The sequence below is a fragment of the Mobula birostris genome, chromosome 26 (assembly GCF_030028105.1).
Source record: "Mobula birostris isolate sMobBir1 chromosome 26, sMobBir1.hap1, whole genome shotgun sequence".
Taxonomy (NCBI): domain Eukaryota; kingdom Metazoa; phylum Chordata; class Chondrichthyes; order Myliobatiformes; family Myliobatidae; genus Mobula; species Mobula birostris.
The window spans coordinates 22,675,023-22,698,010 of record NC_092395.1 but is presented as its reverse complement, the minus strand read 5'-3'; the positions used below and the strand labels follow the sequence as shown (position 1 = coordinate 22,698,010).

At 40.4% G+C, this 22,988-nt stretch overlaps 1 protein-coding gene across 3 annotated transcripts in view; it reads right to left on the bottom strand.

Moving 5' to 3' along the window:
- Window positions 1-863: 863 nt before the first annotated feature.
- ncln (nicalin) overlaps window positions 864-22,988 on the bottom strand; it is a 51,032-nt gene continuing 28,907 nt past the window's right edge. For all 3 annotated transcript variants that reach the window (XM_072244040.1, XM_072244041.1, XM_072244042.1), the window contains exons 6-15: window positions 22,039-22,142; window positions 17,984-18,072; window positions 15,588-15,730; window positions 14,165-14,343; window positions 9,875-9,962; window positions 8,515-8,553; window positions 6,928-7,091; window positions 3,557-3,610; window positions 2,213-2,291; window positions 864-1,948 (exon numbers count right to left, since the gene is read on the bottom strand). In XM_072244040.1, coding sequence (XP_072100141.1) covers window positions 1,889-1,948; window positions 2,213-2,291; window positions 3,557-3,610; window positions 6,928-7,091; window positions 8,515-8,553; window positions 9,875-9,962; window positions 14,165-14,343; window positions 15,588-15,730; window positions 17,984-18,072; window positions 22,039-22,142 — 999 coding nt within the window. In that variant the 3' untranslated portion in view covers window positions 864-1,888. The remainder of the gene's footprint in view (window positions 1,949-2,212; window positions 2,292-3,556; window positions 3,611-6,927; window positions 7,092-8,514; window positions 8,554-9,874; window positions 9,963-14,164; window positions 14,344-15,587; window positions 15,731-17,983; window positions 18,073-22,038; window positions 22,143-22,988) is intronic.

The window sequence follows — 22,988 nt, the reverse complement described above, 5'->3', positions numbered from 1 at the left end:
AAAAATGATCACACATCAAATGCTGAGTCCATTTTCCCATCAATTTATTGTTTCCCTTCTATGTATAGAAGTCATGATGAATGTTGGTGTTCAATACAACTCCACTGTTATCCCATAATTCTTTTCATTACAAATTAGAAAAAAACATCAATGCCAATAATTTTCAACAAATAACCAATGCAGACATAAATAACAGTTTAGAAGATGCAGCAATTCATATGGAAAGAAAAGGCCCATCAAGTTCCTACAAAATATGCTTTGCACTGACTGCAATATACAACTGAGAATGAAGTAATATATTGGACATTTGGGTTAAAAGCTGCCATTTCTTACAGGTTAAAAAAGGTAGGTGGATACTTTAGAGGTTTTGTTCTTAATAGCACATTTATTATTCCATATCACTTCACAGAAACTGGGTCTGTATGAGGGGGGTCAGGACATGATCTCAGGCATGTCAATTGACCTAGCTGTCAATGGCCTGGCAGATGAATGCAGATTCAGATTCAAAACCTGGTCAGTGCAGAACTAACATGTGTAGCTAATGCTAATGACTTCATTCTGCCCATATGACACCTGTCCCATTGAGTAAACCTGAATTTCTAATATCCACAAGATTTTGGGTAATGTGGCTATTATATGTCGTGGGCGAGGCTGTAGAAGTCAGCTAGATTTTCCACCTGATTCTCAACTATTCAGACATGTTGTGTTACCAATGCACCTGGGCCATTTTAAACCTTTGAACAGCTTTGCACAGTCACTTGTAATTCACTGAAGAATAAAACTTTATATTGCGCCCCAAGTGGTAGCAATCTGAGCATAGAAGGGCTTTTAAACAAATTTATTATTGAAATTAACTAATTTCAATGATCTTTATCAAGAAGTTAGAAGAAAAAATAATGCCAAAAGATTAAATCCTGAGGGTTTTGGTGTGCTCATAAAAAAGATGAGACCTGGAAATGCTGGGAAATGGAGCACTCTTCCCTTTGGGCAGCCACCTATACCAGGCACATTTAGGTTAGGGTCAGCTTTACCCAATATAGAATAGTTTCCACTTCTGTACACAGCAGTAAGCTATAATGTACCCTCCAGTGCAAAGAGTGTAATTTGCATGCAAGGATTGCACACAGAGAAAAGGCAAACTGTCTCTCTTTAAACCCAAACAAATTCAGTAATCAGACTTCTTCCACCACTACTTTTTCCCATTGCAAGCTTTTGGTCTTGCATATTCTGTAAGAACACTTCCTCAAATAGGCTCACACCATAAGCTTAGAAAACAAAAATTAACGAGAGTGTGGATTTATTTATTATGGAATTCCATGGCACTTAAAGCTCTTCATCCAAGTGCACATGGCAATGCAAATTTATACAGTTCAAGATGGAAAAAAAGAGTTCCATATCATGAGACAACTTCTGTAGAGACTTCTCTGTACAGAACTTGTGCAGTACAAACTTCTACACAAGTTTTTTTAAATTAACAAGTGTACCAAACGTTGTATAGCTTTGTGCTCACAATTCAATTTACTTGGGAGCTTTAAAAGTGGCAGCTGAACAGATTACAACCAAACATACCTTCATGCATTCAAGCCATGACTGCTTTCATTCTACAGGAAACCTTTAAATCTATGTATTATATCAGAGGGCAAGTGGCCCTGTTTGAGTAGTGCTTAATGTGGATTGTATCTGGATTAACATAGAAGAGAATTTTGTGGTACATCAAACAGTAACAGTGCTGTTATTTATGGAACATCTTCCACCACTTAAGTTGCTGATGCTGCATAATCAGAGTTTTGGCTCAGTGCTGTAGGTCAGACCCAGCCACATCAACAGAACGATGTTGCACTGGAAGAATCCAACCACTGCGTGTAGGTGCTAACACAGGGTAACGTCGTTAATGCTGTTTCTGCTTCAGAGTGATTCTTCGAACCATATTGTAAATGAAGCCAAAATTCTGCAAAAGAAGTACGTATCTGACATTAACCATGAGTGATACCTCCAGTCAGTGGGAACATCTGAATTAAACCAAATTCAGCCCTTGATGGATTCCCACTTTCTTGATTTTTGAGAGGTGCATAGCAATCTTATAATTATGTGGATAAATATATCAATAATTAGCAATACTTTTCCTACCCTGTTCTTATGCTGGACAGCTTCACCTCACTGAAGTTGAACACTATACCCCCCCATGTTTTGTCTACTTGCAGATATTTCTTACCTGAGCAACTAAATAGGTAAGTCCAAGATATGCTGCTATACATAACGCCAACAGTAGATCAAAGATGGCAGGTTTAACCCTGTAAAAGAAAAAAAAATAGTGGTAGCATACAAGGAAAATCTAAGATAAAAGGAGACAAAATTGTTTTCTGGTGCTGATTATCAGTGTTTGAAGTGCAGTACAACAACCACCAGGACAGTATTAAGAGTAAGGATCTTATATGGACCTTTCAATGCAATAAAATAACTGAAACTGTGGCTAGAGGAGGGCAGGATTGGGGGAGAGCTTTGAGGACAAAACAAATGAAAGATCAGTCATGAAGGTGACTAGTCATCTTCATAGAAAATGTAGCAGTCTGATGCTTTATAAATGCAAAGACTAGTATGAAGTAAGATGACATAACTTGAGAAAGACAGCAAACTATCAATGCAAAGGGTGTGCCACAAAAATTAAAACAAAGTGAAAAGTACATAATCTGTGGTTATACCAGTAAGAATGAGGGAACTGGAACCCAGGGGTAAATAGAGGTTTGAGAAACTAGGGAACTTAATAACCATATATACCTTCTTTATAGGACAATATGTGGAGGCGTCTGTATATTTTATCTATAGCAAAAACCATACACCTGTTGTAACTGGTTAAATGTCTGGTTGTATTTAATAAATATTTAAAATCCTACAACCTGTTCATTGCCCTATGCCTAACAGGTGTGTACTGAAGCCATTCTATTGATCCCAACAGATACATCACCATATTTATCCTTTCCTTGAAATTATTACAGGGATTTTGGCATTGTTACCCTAGTTTGAATGTCCAATCTTGTCTTGATTATACTGCAAAATAAAAACTACACAAGGAAATGGTACTGGGAGAGAAAGAATGTAAGATCAGAAAATATGAAAACAATCACTGGCATCTGTGACCATCAATCAAGTACTATTGGTAAATAGTCTGTTTTTTTGTGGATGTGTCACAATATGCCATGTTCCTCTAATCGGGCAGCTGGTGGCGCACTCCCAGGATAATGACATTTCCCATCTTCCAGTAACTCACCAATTTCTAGTTTTGGAAACCTATTCAACTGTGGATAACGTCATAGCTGAACCTGATTTAGTATTCACGCGATATCCACACGTGCCTTTAGCAATAATTATTAGTTCTGACCTAATAATCAGCACTGATAATTCATACAGACTTTTCCAACCCAAACACACAAGTCCACTTCTTTCCACTAGTCATCCCAACCTGCTATGATGGGAGTTTCTAAACCTGGGTACCATGTTTTCAGTGTGGTCATGCACTGGACCAAAGTAGAAATGGTCTCTTCTGGACTGTATTCTGTACCTGTATGCGTTCATGGTTTGCTTCAGTTGATCATAGAAGAGAAATTCTGGATCTCTGCAAATCAACATAAAATAATTTAATCAACCATTCCAACTGAACTTTAAAAAAACTTGGCTGACTTGTAAGTTAACATCCAGCTTCAAAAGGAAAAAAAAACACAAACAGATTTTTAGACCCATTAGGATTGATTCCAACCATCTACATATACTGTTACCTGTATTTAGCTGAATTTTGTGGAACAATTTAATTTTGAGATGGAGGTAGGTGTAAGTAAATTCAGTCTGCTGCCATGGTTACCCCATTTGCTTGAAGGCATCTTTTAAAGAAAGTAGCTCAATTTATGTGGCAACTTCTTTCAACCATCTTAATCAACAGCATCCAGGACACAGAACAACAAGGTCTTTTAAGAGACATGGAGCTTAGAAAAATAGAGAGTTATGGGTAACCCTAGGTAATTTCTAAAGTAAGTACGTTTGGCACAGCATTGTGGGCCAAAGGGCCTGTATTGTGTTGTAGGTTTTCTATGTTTTTAACAGCTTTAGTAGTGCCGAGAAATCTTTAGCACTCATGTTGAGGGAGCACATGACTACTTTACTGCATCAATGAAAAAAATATATCCACGTTTTCAGAATCTGGGCAGTTTTTTGCAAAAACCAATATTTATTACTCATTCTTAATAGGCTTTGAGAAACTGACAGTGAATCATTTTCTTGAATAATTATAGTCATTTTGGTGAAGGTAAATGCACTGTGCTGCTGGGTAGCCAATTCCAAGATTTACTGTAGATCCTGCACCAGTGAAGGAATGAGATACGTTTCTAAGTCACAATGGTGCATGAATTAGAGAGGAGTCCGCAAGTGCTAGCATTCTCATATGTCCTGAGGAAGAGTCTCCTCCTGAAACGGCGACTGTTTATTCCCTTCCGTAGATACTGAGATCCTCCAGCATTTTGTGTGTGAATCTCATCTGAAGTCTTTCCCCTTCCCAGTGATAGGGATCACAAGTCTGGGAAGCACTGCCAAAGTGAGAATCAGTAGTACATTTTGTAGATGGTCCAGACTTTAGTAACCTGGACTAGTGACAAGTCCAAAGGAAATTCACATGCTAATTTCTGTGATGAAAGAGCTGTCCTGTCAAGATAAGCTAAACCATTTGGGTCGGTATTTCTTGGGAATTAAGAATGAGAGATTTTATTCAAACATACAAGATCCTAAGAGCAATGCAAGGGTCACAAACAAGGGGATGGGACCAGTCATATAAAACTGAGACGAATAGAAATTTCTTCTCAGCAAGAAAAAATGAATCTGGGAATTATGCTCTTCAGAGGGTAGAGGCCAGATTATTAGACATAATTCATAGTACATTTATTATTAAATTATGTATACAATATACAACTGAGATTTGTCTCCTATCGGTGACCACAAAACAAAGAAACTCAATAGAATCCATTAAAAAAAGATTGTCAAACACCCAATGTACCAAAAAAAACACATTGTGCAAACAATAAAAAGTAAGCAAATAACATTCAGTTCACGAAAGTGAGTTCACAGTTACAACGCCAATCATCACTGAAGCAGGTCCAGGAACCCGTTATTGCAGGCTACGGTCTCAGTTCAGCGCAGATACCATCCTGTCACTCGCTTCCAGCCCGGATACCCTGACCTTTCTGATCTGGCCCAGCGCTTAAATTGGCCAAACATCAGCTCATTCTTCGCTACTGGGCCCGGGACCTGCTGCCTCGACTCTGCCTTGTCTCCGATCTGCTGCTTCGAATTAGTATCAAGTCCACTCCAGCAATGGCCAAACATCGGCTTGTTCGTTGCTTTTGTGCCTGGGCACCACTGCCTCGATTCGACCCACACGTCATACTGCAATTGCCCTGCACCTTCAAAACCTCAGTTCACATCGCAAAAATGCCAGGTCATGCAGGCGGTTCAAAAGCTCAGCTCCGAAAGGGAAGTCATAGGCTATTGACTGCAGTGATCCTTGTTCAGAAAAACTATGATTAAGAGTAATTCGTAGTTTTGTATGCTGCCAGTAAGGTGTCGCTGTGTTTCACCAGTGCCACCTTAAAACTGTCATGTCACATTGTCTGTTAAGGTGGAGACAGATAAATCTTTGAAAGATCGAGGAGTTGAGGGTTATGGGGAACAGGCACAGAAGGTTTGTTGAGCCCAGCATAGATTAGCCATTCCATGATCATATTGACTGGTGGGACAACTTTGAAGAGTTTGAGGCAACCTACTCTATTCTCTCATGTTCCTGTGATTCATGATTCAGAAGTGGTAGTTCAAATTTCACAACTGCTTGAGAATCTAAACTGCAAATGAAATATACCTGAATATACCTGAAATTGCATGAGTAATGCTCATCAGAAACAAAGCTAGTGAATTGTTGCAGTCATCTGATTATCCAATGCCCTTTAAAAAGGCAAACTGTTGTCCTTAATCAGATTGTTGTTAATCTTAGAGCCAGGTAGCAATACTGGAGAACTGTCCTTCATACTGGCATAATAAACTGCTCAGTCCCAGAGCAACAGGGGTTATGCAAGAGAAGTTTAAAATTCATCCACAACTGAGAGTAAACAAAACTTCATCTGGCAGTTAAGGCCTTGGTGCATCAATAAAAGTGTGGTCACTTAGCAAGGTACTATTGTGCCAACCTTGGTGATACACTTGGGTCAAGGATTGTGGAGGACATTGACAGCACTTGGACAAGAGAGAGTCTGCAGTTACTGGAAATCCAAAGCAACACACACACACACACACACACACACACACACAAAATGTTGGAGGAACCTAGCAGGCAGCAGCTATGGAAATAAACGGATGGTCGATGTTTCAGGCTGAGAAGGAAAGGGGGAAAGATGCCATAATAAAGAGGTGTGGGGGCGGGGTGAGGGAAAGGAGGCTAGCTGAAAGGTGCTAGGTGAAGACAGGTGGGTGGGAAAGGTCAAGGGCTGGAGAAGAAGGAATCTGATAGGAGAGGAGAGTGGACCATAGAAGAAAGGAAAAAGGAGGGGACTGGAGGAAGTAATAGGCAGGTGAGAAGTGGTAAAAAGTCAGAGTGGGGGAAGGAATGGGGGGGTGCGGCTAATTGCTTGCTGGAAGGAGAAATCGATATTTATGCCATCAGGTTGGAGGCTACCCAGGCAGAATATGAGGTGTTGTCCCTCCACCCTCAAGGTGGCCTCATCTTGGCACAAAAGGAGGCCATGGACCAACATGTTGGAATGGGAATGGGAATCAGAATCAAAATGTTTGGCCACTGGGAAGTCCTGCTTGTGGTGGATGGTGCAGAGGTGCTCAACATCTCCGACTACTTGGAACCTGTCCTACTGATATGGTAACTTAATAAAAACTAGAGAGTACCTTTTGTCTGCCTTCACATAATGACGCTTGACATCCTTCAAGTATCGATTCATGTAATACTCCAATGTGGAGATCAGGGTGCTATCCTTATCGATGAGCTGTGCTGCTCTGGGCTGTGCTGTTAGCCAGTCAAGTACTGATGATAGCTGGTCCTCTTGTAGTTGCTGAGTTAGGGAAAAAAAAAACAATGAGTTGCAGGAACTTTTGGAGCATGTTCTTTCTTTTTTGTGTTTGGTTTTAAGTTGTTGAGCATGTTAGAATTTGAATTGTGAACTACTGCTTGTTAGGAGTGATATTTTTAAACAGGTCAAGGCTCGCAAACATCAGGAAAAGAGTTGGAAAGCAGATTCAACTCAATCCCTTCATTTTAACTTCTAAAGATGAGCTAATTCTAACTCTGACAAAACAATATTCACACTTTACTCTTGTCCTGCACTGTTCAGACAAAGCCTCCATTTTAAAATGATCACTCTTTTCAGAATCAGTTCTGGCTTTGCCACCTCTCCTTCCAAAATCCCTTCCAGTGCTACAATCATTCCTCATGCTTCTCTAGTTTTGGCATTTGACTGATCTGAAATGACTAACTTCAGCAATGTCATTTGCTGTTTTGGTTTCTCCAGCTCAGAGCTCTGGTAGAGACAGAGGGTTTCAGAAATGTTCCCACTCTTTCTTCTTTGAGACTGCTCCTAAAAATGATCCCCTTTCAAGGAGGCTGCTTGGGTAGCTAGTTCAAACCTGACCACAGCCATTCTGAACCAGATCACTTTTCATGCCTGACTTTACATGAATCCAGCAAGTGTAGTGGGCTGCATTGAATCTAGAGGCAGCCAGGCTTTAATCCCATTGACCAAGGTTATCAAATTGATCTAGGTTATATCCTTCAGTGTCAATACCATTACATAACAAACCATGGTCAAATTAGTGGCAAATAAAATTTAATAGTGAGAAGTATAAAGCATTATATCTTAGGATAAATAAAAAGCCCTGATGGATTAAAAAATAATTTAGGGCAGTTCAGTGAGAGAGTTTAGAGAGCAGCTGCCTTGGCACCAGAGTGCCAGGTTCAATCCTGGAGCCTGCATATTCTCCAGGTTGCCTAGGTACTCCAGTTTCTACCCACATCCCCAATGCACACAGATTGGCAGATTAAATGGCTACTGTTAAAATGCCCCTAGAGTGCAGGCAAGTGATAGGATCTACAGGGGGTGGGGCAGAACTCGAACAGATGCGGATTTGGGAAAAATAAAAGTTGGATTAGCGTAGATGGATGCTCGATGGTCATCACAGGATCAGTGGACCAAGAGGCCTGTTTGTGTGCCCTATGACTCAGTAAAAGCTAAAAGGCAATGGGAGAAAGTTTCAAATAATAGCTATGGTTGGTTACTTTTCACAAAAGCTGACACTAATGGTTTGGGACATCAACACCAACCTCATTCTCTTCTTGCACATTAATATAGAACATTATTTCTATTCCCTTGGTATAGACTCATTGTAGCTACCAAGCAATTCAACAGTGAGAAGCAGTAACTGGGATTTTTTTTCTGAAGAGAGAGAAATGTGAATGTTACAGAAATGCTTTCTGCTTACCATTTGTTCTGTGAAGATTTGCAGGTCCTCTGGGGCACCCTACAAAATGGAAACAAACAGAAAGCTCTGTACAAATTAATTAGGAAAACAAGACACCTCTGGAACTACACAAGCCTGCACTCTTCACTAATGATTATCTCCTCATTCAACTTGTGTCTTCAGTGGCTTAATCACTCAAGCTGCGAAGTGTATCTGGGGCTGAAAACCAGTACAAGTTCTTTGCACTTCAGAGTGAATGCATTTAAGAAAGCAGTTAATAGGTGCAGGAACAGGCTTTCTGGACCCTTGACCCTGCTTCACCATTCAATGGCTGATTTTTAAAATGAACAGTTTCTCACTTTATCCTCATCTACATCGACTCCTCAAACATCCAAAAATCTATCCAATGCCTCCATTGCCTCCCAAAGGAAAAGACAGGGTAAAATTCAGTTACAGCACTTCATGCTTTTCCCAATTATTTATTTATTTAGTGATAAAGTGCACAGTAAGCTCTTCCAGCCCTTTGAGTCATATTACCCCAGCAACACCACAACCCTGAGTAACCTTAACTTCATCACAGGACAATTTACAATGACCAATTAACCTACCCTTATGTCTTTGGACTGTGGGAGGGAGCCCAAGCACCCGGGGAAAGCCCCAGAATTGCATGGGGAGGATGTAGAGACTTCTTACAGAACAGCATCGGAATAACTTTCAAATGGATAGGTACTGGTTGAATTTTGCCTCCTTTTCATTAAAAACGCTTCCACTTGTGCCCATACCATCTCCATGTTTACATGCTCTTTGGAGTTTTCAGAAACATCCCAGAGATGAGCCTGGAAATTATTCTGATTCTGAACACATGCATCAAGCCATTAAGTGGAGAGACAGAAGCAACAGCAGCAATTTGACTAATTTAAATCACAGATCTTCATCCAGGGGAGGTGAAACAGATAATAATCAAAAGATGAAAGCATTATTAAAAGGAACAAAGAAGAAAGAAGGGGGTGGGGTGGGTAGGAGGTCCAGTAAGTAGCTTTATAAGAGGGTTTGGAAGGAAACCTAGAGTAGCAGCAAAGCATTTCTGACACCTCTTTTCCCTTTAGGGGAATGCATTTCCCTGATGTTCGACTGAAGTAGGATACACATTGGGGTAAAATTATAGGTAGGAAGTTGTATACTAGTACATCACTGCAGAATATAGGGGAGCTTCATATCAAAGGACACCTTTTATTTCAAGCATCCATGAATGGGTGCATAACCCAATGGAAAAACAAAACCTCCCAACCAAGGAGTATGTCATGTCATTTCATTAAAAGAAGTACATTTTTCTGCAATTAATTGCAAAAAATAAAAATTAAAGAAATTAAAACACCTGTACCTTCTCTGTTAAGTTGTAAATTACTCGTGCCAGTGCCTCAGCAATTACTTTGGTATTGCGACACAGCTTCTGAATATTGATTTGTGACCTAAATTCGAGAGGACAAAGAACACTTTACATTCGTTACAAGACACAGAGAGAATGCCTGCTGCCAGCATTTGAGGGGCAAGTCCCTATTTATTTTTGGATAGGTCAGCACTGTGTTCTAATACCTTTTCTTTAGTCCGCTCTTTCATCCGTCTCAAATTCATTTAAGATATGTTTCGATAATCTTCGTTGAATTTTTCATTTTTCCCTCCCTCCGGTACCACACTTAACACTTGGGAGCAAAAGTCCACAAAGATGCACATAAATTGACTATTTTGTTCATACAAGGTATGATTTGAATCATTCACTTCCACTCAGTAATTTGTTTTCATTTCTTTTCTCCATTGCAAACTTATAAGTTTCAGTTTTATATCCCACTCTCCTCTCCGGCTTCTCCCCCAGTGCAACAATGCCATAATAGACAGGAAAGGGCATCCTTTCTAGATAAGAACAGGTTTCCTTATTTAAGGAAACTATGAACCGATTGCTTTTAAACAATTATACAAGCTTTTGGTTAGCAGGGTCTCCAGGATTTTGCTTGGATTTCCTTATTAAACCAGCAACCAAGTCCAAAAAGGAAGTTCCATTAGTTTAGAATGGGAAATTTGCACATTCAGTTGGATATTCAAACAATTTGACAGTGATTAACCCTCTATGACCTTTCCTTGCTCCCTTGCAAGTTTGCTATTTGACTAATCAGCGAGTCACACTGCACAGCATTCCCCTAATTTACTCGGACAACCAGAGAAGCAGGGTCACTTTAATTTAAATTAAAACAAAATTCAAGCACAACTTGACAAATTGCAGAGAAATTAAAATTATATTAACTTGATGGCCAAACTTGTGGTGTGGCCACAGAGTGACTGCTGCACAGAAAGGCGGGGAAAGAACTGGAACAGGGGTTTCTGTGATACGCAGGAGAGATGGTTGCTTCTGTGGCCACTCTGGTGCCAGGGTCAGGGATGTCTGGAGCAACTGCAGGCCTTTCTGAAGGAATAAGGTGCTGCATGTTAGTACTAATGACAAAGGTAGGGGAAGGGATGATATCTTACAACAAGAGTTCAGGAAGCTAAGCAATCATTTTAGGAACAGTTCCTTCCCTTCTGTCATCAGATTTCTGAACAATCCATGAACACCATCTTATAATTCCTCTTAGCACTAATTAATTTATTTCTTTTTGTAATTTAAAATAATTTTTGATGTCATGCACTGCAGCCACAAAACTAATTTCATGACATACGTCAAGGATAATAACGCTAATTCTGATTTTCTTTAAAGAGTTTAAAGATTAGAATTCCTGGATTGCCTCCGGTGCGAGGAACTCATGAGAACAGGAATAGGATAGGTGAAATGAATGTATGGATGAAGGGATGGTGCAAAAGGATAGGCTTTTGGTTACTGGATCACCGGGACCATTTCTGGGAAAGACGAAATCTGTACACAAGAGATGGGTTAACTGGAATGTTGCAATATTTTTGCAGGGTGGTTTACAAGCAGTATTGTATAGCTTTAAGCAACACACATAAAAGTTGCTGGTGAACGCAGCAGGCCAGACAGCATCTCTAGGAAGAGGTACAGTGGACATTTCAGGCCGAGAACCTTCGTTAGGACTAACTGAAAGAAGAGCTAGTAATTTTTGGTTTAATGACCATGAAGTCTTGTGCGGGTACCTGTGTGCGCATGCGCTTACGTGCCGATTTTTTCCCTACAAATTGGTTCCGTATCTTCCCAACTATACTATACATACATTATTTCTACTAGGCTGTATATTTATCATATCATTCCTGCTTTTACTATATGTTAGTGTTATTTTCGGTTTCGTGTTATTTGGTATGACAGTAATCTTTCAGTTAGTCCTGACGAAGGGTCTCAGCCCGAAACGTCGACTGTACCTCTTCCTAGAATTGCTGCCTAGCCTGCTGCGTTCACCAGCAACTTTTATGTGTGTTGCTTGAAATTCTAGCATCTGCAGATTTCCTCATGTTTGTATAGCTTCAATCTAAGTTGGCAGGGTGTGAGGCTTAGAGCAAATGCTTGGATGGAGAAGTAGAATCACCTAGAAGTGAAACAATTTTATGCTCAGTTGTCAGCAGGCAAATGCACAACAAGGGAATTGCAAGCTAAGTTACATCAACTTTAATGCAAGGAGTCTAACCAGTTAAAGAGTCATACAACATGGAAATGGGCTCTTTGGTCCAATTCAGGGGTCCCCAACCTTTTTTGCACCGCGGATCAGTTTAATATTGACAATATTCTTGCGGACCGGCCAACTGGGGGGCGGGGAGGGGGTGTTCAAGTAGGGTTAAACTCACCTCAACATGTCTTTTACAGTTAGGGTTGCCAACTTTCTCACTCCCAAATAAGGGACAAAAGTAGCAGTCAAATCCCGGGACACTTTACCCCATGAAGCCTTGCGCGGGTACCTGTGTGCGCATGTGTGAATTGCGCATGCGCGTACGTGCCCATTTTTTCCCCACAAATCGGTTTTGCCTTCATCTTCCCAACTATACTATACATACATTAAGGCTGTGTACTTATCATATCATTCCTGCTTTTACTATATGTTAGTGTTATTTTCGGTTTTACGTGTTATTTGGTATGATTTGGTAGGTTATTTTTAGGGTCTGGGAACGCTGAAAAATTTTTCCCATATAAATTAATGGTAATTACTTCTTTGCTTCATGCCACTTCAGCACGAAAGGTTTCATACCTTAGTGGGGGAAATAGGGGACAAGGGCAGTCCCATATGGGACAAACCAATTTAACCCAATATACGGGATGTCCTGGCTAATATGGGACAGTTGGCAACCCTATGTTCAAGTTCAACAGTGCGTGACAGGGAATGAGGAAAGGTGCAGCTGACTCATATTGTTTCCTCACAGCCCGGTAGCACATGCTTTGCGGCCCGGTGGTTGGTGACCGCTGGTCTAATTGGTCCAAGCCAACCACAATTCCCATCCAAGCTGGTCCCATTTGCCTGCATTTGACCCTTAATTTTCTGTACCTGCCCAAGTACCTTTTAAATGGATACTTATGATAGATTAACTTAAAGCTTCAATCAATGCAGGGAAATAATACTGGTGCATCACTAAGACCTGGTGGTGTGGAGTGGGGGAGGAAAGGACTGAAAACTCAACATTCCATGTGGGCATTGATTCACATTACAGTAATGTGCAAAAGCCTTACGTGCACATATATATAGCTAGGGTGCTGAAGACTTTTGAATTGTTGTGTGGTAATTTTATGTATTGCACTGTACTGCTGCAGGAAAAAAAACAGGTTTCATGACTTAAGTGAATGATGATAAACCTGATTCTGATATGGGTCTCTATTGTGGACTGAGAATGGGAAGGGGGCAGGGAGAGAGGAATCAAGGTTGGGAAAAGGGGAAGGGAGAGGGCAGGATGCAGGAAGCACCAGAGAGATATTCTGTAATAATCAATAAACCAATTGTTCAGAATCAAATGAACTTGCCCAGTATCTCAGGGCGGGGTGTGTGTCTGCACCTGCGCCATCCCCCAGTTCCTGGCACTCCTCTGCCACATGTCCAATGCTCCACCCTCGCCATTTCCAACATCATAGTCATACTTTATTGATCCCGGGGGAAATTGGTTTTCATTACAGTTGCACCATAAATAATAAATAGTAATAAAACCATAAATAGTTAAATAATCCTTTGCTCCTGCCAGATTTACAAGCTTGCTCTCCGTTCCATGTTGACAAATACAGTACTATGCAAAAGTCTTAGGTCACACTAGATATACATATATACTACTGGTTGACCTTTGCTTCTTAATTATTTTTACTTCAGATTTCCAGCATCCACAGTAATTTGCTTCTGCCCCATTTATTTGCTGGCTTGAATTTTATGGGATTTGAGATAATATTGATCGATGAGGAATAAACTGGAAGTCGAAGTAGTATTGAGATCTATTGAAGTGGCTTGGGACAAGTTCAGCACGAGGATGCTCTTGTAAAACTTCTTTGACAACTTGGCTAATTTAATTTTTTCAAATAAATGCAAGTTGTTGTAAGAAGCTGGGAGTGGAAAAATTAATCTACCTATTACTTTACAGCCAACAAGTGCAAATAGTTAGGACTTCTGTTGTGTTTCTGGTTGTTTTGGAAACATACAATGGACCCTTAAACATTCTTATAAACCACACCAAGCAAAATAACCAAAGCAGCAGTTATGAATCTCACCTCATGTCCATAATACTGGTTCGCAAGCTGTTTCTATGGCTTTCTAGGCGGGATACTGTGAATGCTGGTAATCGGCGAATCCCAAATCGCTCATGCTCCCAGGCCAACATGTCCTCTGCCAAGTTGATTTTTTTATGGATCATAGAGAACTTCACTTCTGGAAACCTGTTGGAGGTCACCTGCATTTTAAGATTCAAAATGGTTCAGATTTTCAACAAGTAATTAGGCTTATAGTTCAGATACTTAACTATGCAACCAAATATCTTTCCTGGACACACAAGGGCGAGCTCCAACTTCCATGTTAACCCACATGCTCCATACACACCAACCCAACTTAGAATCGCAATATCTTGTGGTTAGGTGGAGGTGAAGAACTAATAAATGGTAATCAAGAACATTAATTTAGGGTTCTGTAACCCAAAGATATAAAGATTGATTCATTTGGTACATGCCACACAGCAGTGCTCCTCAGTCTGAGTTTTAATAGGTGCAGATTTTTTTTCCCTTTTAATTATGGGCAATTAATTGTTGCTTCACCCGAAAGGTGTATTAGATTCCAGGACTCCAGAATGGTGTGAAGGATGAGTTAAAAGAGAAAATGCTGCAACTTGTGACCCAGCAATTCACTTGCACTTTTTTCAGAACACTGCATTATATCTGATGTGGTCTCCTCACTGCAGATACAAAATGTAATTTGGACAACTGCTTTGCAGAATTCCTTTGTACAGACCACTAGTAAGACCCTGAACTTCTAGACCCCTTTCATTTTAATTCTTCATCCTATTCTCACTCTGATCCATCCTTTTAAGGTCTTCTGAACTGTTTCAACAAATTCCAACACAAGCATGATTAACAGCACCTCACCTACTTTCTGGTTCACTGCAGTCTTTGTGACTCAATATCAAATTAAACTATTTCAGTTAACTGCCTTTGTTGTTTCAGAACTGGCCAGTTTTTCTACAAAGTTATCCCTTTGTAACATTATCCCAGGTTTCCTCTGTCTACAGATAATACTTAAATCTGCTGGGCATTTTAAATATTTTCTTTTTGGGTTTGATATTTGAAACAGTTTTGACCTACATTTGACTACTTCTATGTTTCTCTGTTTTCACTCTTGCTAACTTTTTCATTAATCTATCAACTAGATGGCATTATAAATAGTGCATCACCATGACAATTCCGGCAGCCGATCAGATACTCTCTTTGTCCCATCCATCTCTCTCTAACCTACCTATAATCAACTCACTTTATCACTTTTCCAGTTCTAGCAAAAAATGCTCAATCTGAAATGTTAGCTCCACTTTCTTTCGATAGATCTGTCAAGTGTTTCCAGCATTTTTAATTTGATCTTCTGCTACGTGTTACAATTTGTTAGAACTTCAAATTCTCTGGGAACCTTGACAAAGAGGTAATATGCACTTACTGTTTCTAGCTCCTTCAAGAAAGCATGTTGGGGCGTGGCTTCTTTAGGTGGCTTTGAAACATGGAGATAGAGGCTATCATCACTGCCACCCAATGTATCAAGGCACAAGACAAAAGCAACATTATCCTGAAGAAGGCTCGAATCTGGAAAACATAGTGCCCAATCACAAGTTTACAGCCAAATTTAGATACCGGTAAACACCTTTATCGTCTCCCAAGAGGCAAATCCAAGTCATTTTAACTGGTACCTGGTATCACATAATTGTACAATGCAGAAAACATGGGGTTAGGTCCCCAGGTGTGCTTACAGACATTTTTAATCTCTCCCTCTCCCAGTGTAGAGTGCCCTCCTGCTTCAAAACATCCACCGTTGTTCCTGTACCTAAAAAGACTAAGGTAACATGCCTGAACGACTGGTGTCCTGTCGCACTCACTTCAATAATAAGCAAATGCTTTGAGAGGCTGGTCAAGGACTACATTTGCAGCTTGCTATCACCCACACTGGACCTCCTACAATTCGCCTACCAACACAATTGATTGACAGATCACGCAATAGCCACAGGTCTACACAACGTCCTTACATATCTGGAGCTTATGTGAGAATGCTGTTCTTGGACTACAGTTCAGCATTCAACACTATGATTCGCTCCAGGCTCATTAAGAAGCTCAGAGACCTCGGCCTTCACCTTGCCTTGTGTAGCTGCATCCCGGACTGCCTGTCAGATCACTGGCAGATGGTAAGAGTGGGCTCCCTCACCTCTGCCCCTCTACACAGATGCCCCTCAGGGCTGTGTATTAAGTTCCCTCCTTTACTCTCTGTACACCCATGACTGTGTCGCCACCCACAGGTCCAATCTGCTAATTAAATTTACTGACAACACTACACTGATTGGCCTAATCTCAAATAATGAGGCAGCCTAGAGAGAGGAAGTCATCACCCTGACACAGTGGTGTCAAGAAAACAAACTCTCCCTCAATATTGCAAAAACAAAGGAGCTGGTTGTGGATTACAGCAGGAATGGAAACAGACTAGGTCCTATTCACATCAATGGATCTGGGGTTGAGAAGGTGAACAGCTTTAAGTTCCTCGGCATAAACATCACCGAGGATCTCATGTGGTCACGTGGTCTGTACATATTGGATGCATGGTGAAAAAGGCACAACAGCACCTCTATCACCTCAGATGGCTGAAGAAGTTTGGTGTGGGCCCCCAAATCCTAAGAACTTTCTACAGGGGGCACAACTGAGAGCATCCTAACTGGCTGCATCACTGCCTGGCGTGGGAACAGTACCTTCCTCAATCGGAGGACTCTGCAGAGAGTGGTGTGGACAGCCCAGTGCATCTGTAGATGTGAACTTCCCAACTATTCAGGACATTTACAAAGACAGGTATGTAAAAAGGGCCCAAAGGATCATTGGGGACCCAAATCACCCCAACCACAAACCGATCCAGCTGCTACCATCCAGGAAACGGTACCGCAGCATAAAAGCCAGGACCAACAGACAGTTTCTTCCACCAGGCCATCAGACTGCTTAACTCATGCTGACACAAATGTATTTCTATGTTATACTGACTATCCTGTCGTACGTACTATTTATTATAAATTACTATAAATTGCGCATTGCACATTTGGACAGAGACATAACGTAAAGATTTTTACTCCTTGTGTGTATGAAGGATGTAAGTAATGAAGTCAGTTCAATGGGTTTATGTAATTATCTTTCATCTAACCCCATTTTACATCTTATTCGAGAGTTTTTTTTAAAACTTCTTCAATACACCCACGCTGCCTACCTCAAACTCCCCATGAGGACTGAACCCCACTTTCTCAGTACATCTGAAAAGCTTCTCAAGAAATTTTCTTTTTTTAAATATGGGGCTTTATTGCAAGTCCACATCATAAAAGGCACAACTATTTGCATTATTTAAATGACAGCCTGCATCACTAGCAGAATTAACAGGGTTCTGTTATAAGCAACGGAATTTGTTGATTACAGTATGCAAACCTCCCACATCCTTACCAATACAGGAAGGTACTGACGCTCAATTTTAAAAAATTCAATCCAAGCAATTCTCAGTTTGATATGAGATCACAACTAACCACAAGAAACTCAACAGTACTTTGTAGTTATATAGTTTCTTTACAGCAGCTGAATGCCCCAAGGTCTATAATGTTGAACATCAGTTTATGGCCAAAACAACCCATGTTATAAGCAGCAATAGTGTTGATTGCAAACTGTTTGTAGTATTTGTTATACTTAAGTGTGGATAACTAATATGAGAAGGATTGTAATTTCACCTCTGAAACACAAACTCCATTTTCAGTGGGATTTGCAGCTTTTCTGGAGAACATTGACACCCCTCACAATTCACAAACGTACAGCCTTACACTTTACCTGTATGATCTAGGTTATCCTCCAGCCAGCGTTTTGTGCCCTGATAATTGAATTTTCCACCACCCGATACAAAGAACATTATATTATACCTAAAAAATTATTCAAGAGAAAGTAATATTTTAGCAAATATTTCACCAAATCACATTTATAAGTACCCAAATGCTTGACCAAGAATAAAATAAAAATTTTATCATAAATTCTATTTCCAGAAGTCCAAACGTCCTCTTAATGTTTTGCTGATGGACTGAAATTCAGCTCTATCTTCGTTCCCGTCCCTTAATGGAAACAGCAAACATTTGTGTGCCTATTCACTTGTGGGCCAACAACATGACATTCTCTATAACCGCGCATTGACAAAGAGAACATGATGCCAATTAGATATTTTCTTAGCATAAATGAATAGTACTCATAAACCTACTCAGTAACTTGGTAACTGCAAGACCTAAGTGCTAATATAGCCCTACTGCTGTCATGGATAAGATCAGCTCTGAATGGGAAGCAAAACACACAAAATGCCGGAGGAATCTAGCACATTAGGCAGCATCTATGGAAATAAATAAACAGTCGACATTTCGGCCCGAGACCCTTCTTCAGAACTGGAAAGGAAGGGGGAAGACATAGGAATAAAAAGGTGTGTGAAATCTAATCAGAGCAGCTGAATGTGGACAAAGGAAGCTTCAGGTAAAGATCTGCTAAACCTGAGACCATTCTCAAACAAGCAGTTATTTGTTATGCAAAGGGCGTGGGCTCTGAGCTGATTCTTGACTCTGGAACAATCTAATCAGAGCAATAAATCTGAGACCATTCTCAGAGGAGTAGCTACTTGTTATGTAAAATGCCAGACCTACCATAGAAGCAATCTAATTTCGTTAGACTCTGTCTGGGTTGCCTCATTTAACTGATTTGGACCAATCTGAGTGTAAAAACACAATTATCAAGCTGAACCATGAAACAATGTTCGTTGAAGCTCAGTACAATGACCAGTAAGAAGGTGACCCAGGTAGGTCAGGTGACCTTGAGTCAATGGGATGGAGATCCAATACCTTTTCTCTTCATTGACTGTTCATGGAATGTCAGGGATTTCTAGTAGGATGCACACAGGGAGATACTTTATGAACCCACATGCTTTTTAGTTGAAACAATAAAAGTTACTTGTTAACAGGAGCCTAACATCCAAGGATACACCTTGTATCGAAAGGACCGGCAATTATGCGGAGGAGCTGGTGTTGCTCCGCTGGTAAAAAAAATGAAATCAAATCCTTAGAAAGGGGAGACACAGGACTGGAAGATGTAGAATCCTTGTAGGTAGAGTTAAGAAAATGCAAGGGTAAAAAAAAACCCAACGGGAGTCTTATATGGGTCTCTGAACAGCAGCCGGGATGTGGGGTACAAACTTCAACAGGAAACAGAAAAGGCATGAAAAAAGGGCAACATTATGATAGTCATGGGGTATTTCAATATGCAGGTAGATTGGGAAAATCAGGTTGGTGCTGGATCCCAAAAGAGGGAATTTGTAGAATGCCTATGAGATGGCTTTTTAGAGCAGCTTTTAGTTCAGCCTACTAGGGGAAATGCAATTCTGGATTGGATGTTGTGTAATGAACTAAATTTGATTAGGGAGCTTAAGGTAAAGGACCCTTAGGTAGCAGTGATCATAATAAATAGAATTCACTCTGCAGCTTGAGGAGGAAAATCAGATGTATCAGTATTGCAGAGGAGTAAAGGGAATTACAGAGACACGAGAGGGGAGCTGGCACAATTAATTGTAAGGGGACACTAGCAGGGATAATGGCAGGACAAAACGGCTGCAATTTCTGGGGACAATTTGGAAGGTTAGGGTAAGATACATCCCAAAGAGGAAGAAGTATTCTCAAGGGAGGATGAGGCAACCGTGGCTGACAAGGGAAGTCAAAGACAGCATAAAACCAAAGGAGAGGGCATTACAATATAGCAACATTTTTGGGAAGTTAGTGGATTGGGAATCTTTTAAAAATCAGCAGGTGGCAGCAGGAAAAAAACATAAGGAGAGGAAAAAAAATGAAATACAAAGGGAAGCGTGCCAATAATATAAAAGAGGACATCAAAATATTTTTCAAATATATAAAGAGGAAAAAAAAAGAGGAGCGTAGATATTGGACTGCTGGAAATTGATACTGGAGAGGTAATGATGGAAAACAAAGAAATGGTGGAGGCACTTGATAAATATTTTGTGTCAGTTTTCACTATGGAAGACACGAGCAGTATGCCAGAAATTTGAGTGTGTCAGGGAGCAGAAATGGATGTTTTTGTTATTACTCAGAAGATGCTTGGGAAGATGAAAGGCCTGAAGATAGATAAATCACATGGACCAGCTGAACTACACCCCAGGGTTCTGAAAGAGATAGCTGAAGAGATTGTGAAGGCATTTGTAATGATCTTTCAAGAATCACCAGATTCTAAGATGGTTCTGGAGGACTGGAAATTTGCAATGTCACTCCACTCTAAGAAGGGAGAGAGGCAGAAGAGAGGAATTTATAGGTCAGTTAGCCTGACATCAGTGATTGGGAAGATGTTAACGAGTCCATTATTAAGGATGAAATTTCATGGAGGCACGTAACAAAATAGGCAAAAATCAGTATAGTTTCCCTAGGGAGAAATCTATCCCAAAAAACTCTGTTGGAATTCTTTGAGGAAACAACAGGCAGGACAGACAAAGGAGAATCAGTGGATGTTATTTACTTGGATTTTCAGAAGGCCTTTGAAAGGTGCCGCAAAAGAGGCTGCTTAACAAGATCAGAGCCCTTACAGCCCATGGTATTACAGCATAGATAGAAGACTGGCTGACTGGCAGGAGGCAAAGAGTGAGAATAAAGGAGGCCTTTCCTGGTTGGCTGCGAATAACTAGCGGTGTTCCGCAAGGGTTGGTGTTAGAACTGCTTCTTTTCATGTTTTCGGTGAATGATTTGGATGACGGAATTGACAACTTTGTGGTCAAGTTTGCAGACAACACGAAAATAGGTGGAAGGGAAAGTAGTGTTGAGGAAGCAGGAGTTGTGTAGAAGGACTTAGATCGGGAGAATGGATAAAGAAGTGGCAGACGAATATAGTGCAGGGAAGTATAAAGTCATGCACTTTGGTAGAAGGAATAAAGGTGTATATTATTTTCTAAACATGAAGAAAATATAAAAATCAGAGGTGCAAAGGGATTTGGGATTCCCTAAAGGTTAACTTGCAAGTTTAGTCAGTTGTAAGGAAGGCAAATGAAATATTAGCATTCATTCCGAGAGGACTAGAGTACAAGAGCAAGGATGTAATGCTGAAGCTTTACAAGGCATTGGTCAGACCACACTCGGGAATATTGGAAGCAGTTTTCTGCCCCTTATCTAAGAAAAGACATGCTGGTATTGGAGAGGGTCTGGAGGTTCATGAGGAAGATTTTGGGAATGTTAAGTGTGAGCACATCAGGAGCTTTTGATGGCTCTGGGTCTGTACTTGCTGGAGTTTGGAAGAATGGGGGGGGAGGGAATCTCATTGAAAACTATCAAATATTGAAATGTCTGGATAGAGTGGATGTAGGGAATATGTTTCCTAAAGTGGGCGAGTCTATAGCTAGAGGGCTTCAGATTAGAGGGGCATCCAGTCAGGAAAGAGGTGAGGATAGTGAGAATAGTCAAAGGATAGTGAATCTGTGGAACTCATTGCCACAGGCAGCTGTGGAGGCCAAGTCACTGAGTATATTTAAAGCAGAGGTTGACAGGTTCTTGTTAGTCAGAATGTTAAAGGATACAGGGAGAAGGCAGGATAAAGGTATTGAGAAGTACTGTATATAAAAAAAAATCAGCCATGTTGGAATGGCCGAGCAGTCTTGATAGGCCAAATGGTCTAATCCTGCTCCAATGTTTTATGGTCTATACAGTAATTAATTTAAATAAATTGTACTTGGGTGGAGTAGAAGTAAAAAAAAACTCTCAGTTTTTGATTTCCATTCAGCTGAACATGACAAATCAATATAAATTGAGAACATAAATGAGTCAAAAATTTTAAAAAGTTAATTCTGTTGACATTTTTGCACTTACCCAGCATGTGTCCTCTTGTAAGTATAGAGTTTGGAAAATAGCCTAGCCAGTTCCAGTAAAGCTGCAACACCACTACCATTGGAATCAGCACCATAAGACAACCACTGTTAGGGTTAGAGCAAGGGATGGAGAAGAATGCAAAAAATAAATTCCATATCCTAGTTTTAAGATATACTGTAAAAAACGAGAACAACAAATCCCAACCCCATCTACCCAATGACCCAACTTATCCAGTCTGGGTGTTAACTTGCCCTTAGGACGCCTCAATGCTAATGATTTAAATATCCTGAGTGATACATTGTTCTTATGTGTTATTAATTTTTGTCTGAGTAATAATTTACTCAGGCTGTCCACATGGAATAGAGTTGACTAAGGCTGAGACACACAGTGAAATTCAGTAGCTCTTTTCAATATACAATTGTCCTGCACATCTGATTTAGTATTTCGGCATTATCAGGCTTGCTGATTGAACAAATTCATTAATATTCACATATATTGCAGTTTGCAGAGGCCTCCTCTAACTCTGACCCTGAGAATATTCTGTTAGTACAGTTATACTAATACAATTAGCATGTGTGAGAAGGTAGTCAATATTCCTACTGAAGTCCTGATGAAGAGCCTTGGCCTGAAAACTCAACCGTTTATTCATTTCCATAGATGCTGCCAGATCCGCCAAGTTCCTCAAGCATTTTGTGTGTGTTACACTGGATTCACAGCATCTGCAGAAACTGTTGTGTTTACTCAGAATTCCTGACTAGTTTTACTTAATAGTTTATGCAGACAGTCTTAGGTGCAGTCTGCAGAAGTGACATGTCACTGATTCTCATTCCTATTCCCATTCTGTCTTCTTCCACTGCTATAATGAAGCCCACTATCAGATTAAGGCATAGCATCTCACTTCCTGACCGGGCACATTTCAGTTCTCAGTGAACTTAACACGTCAGATAATC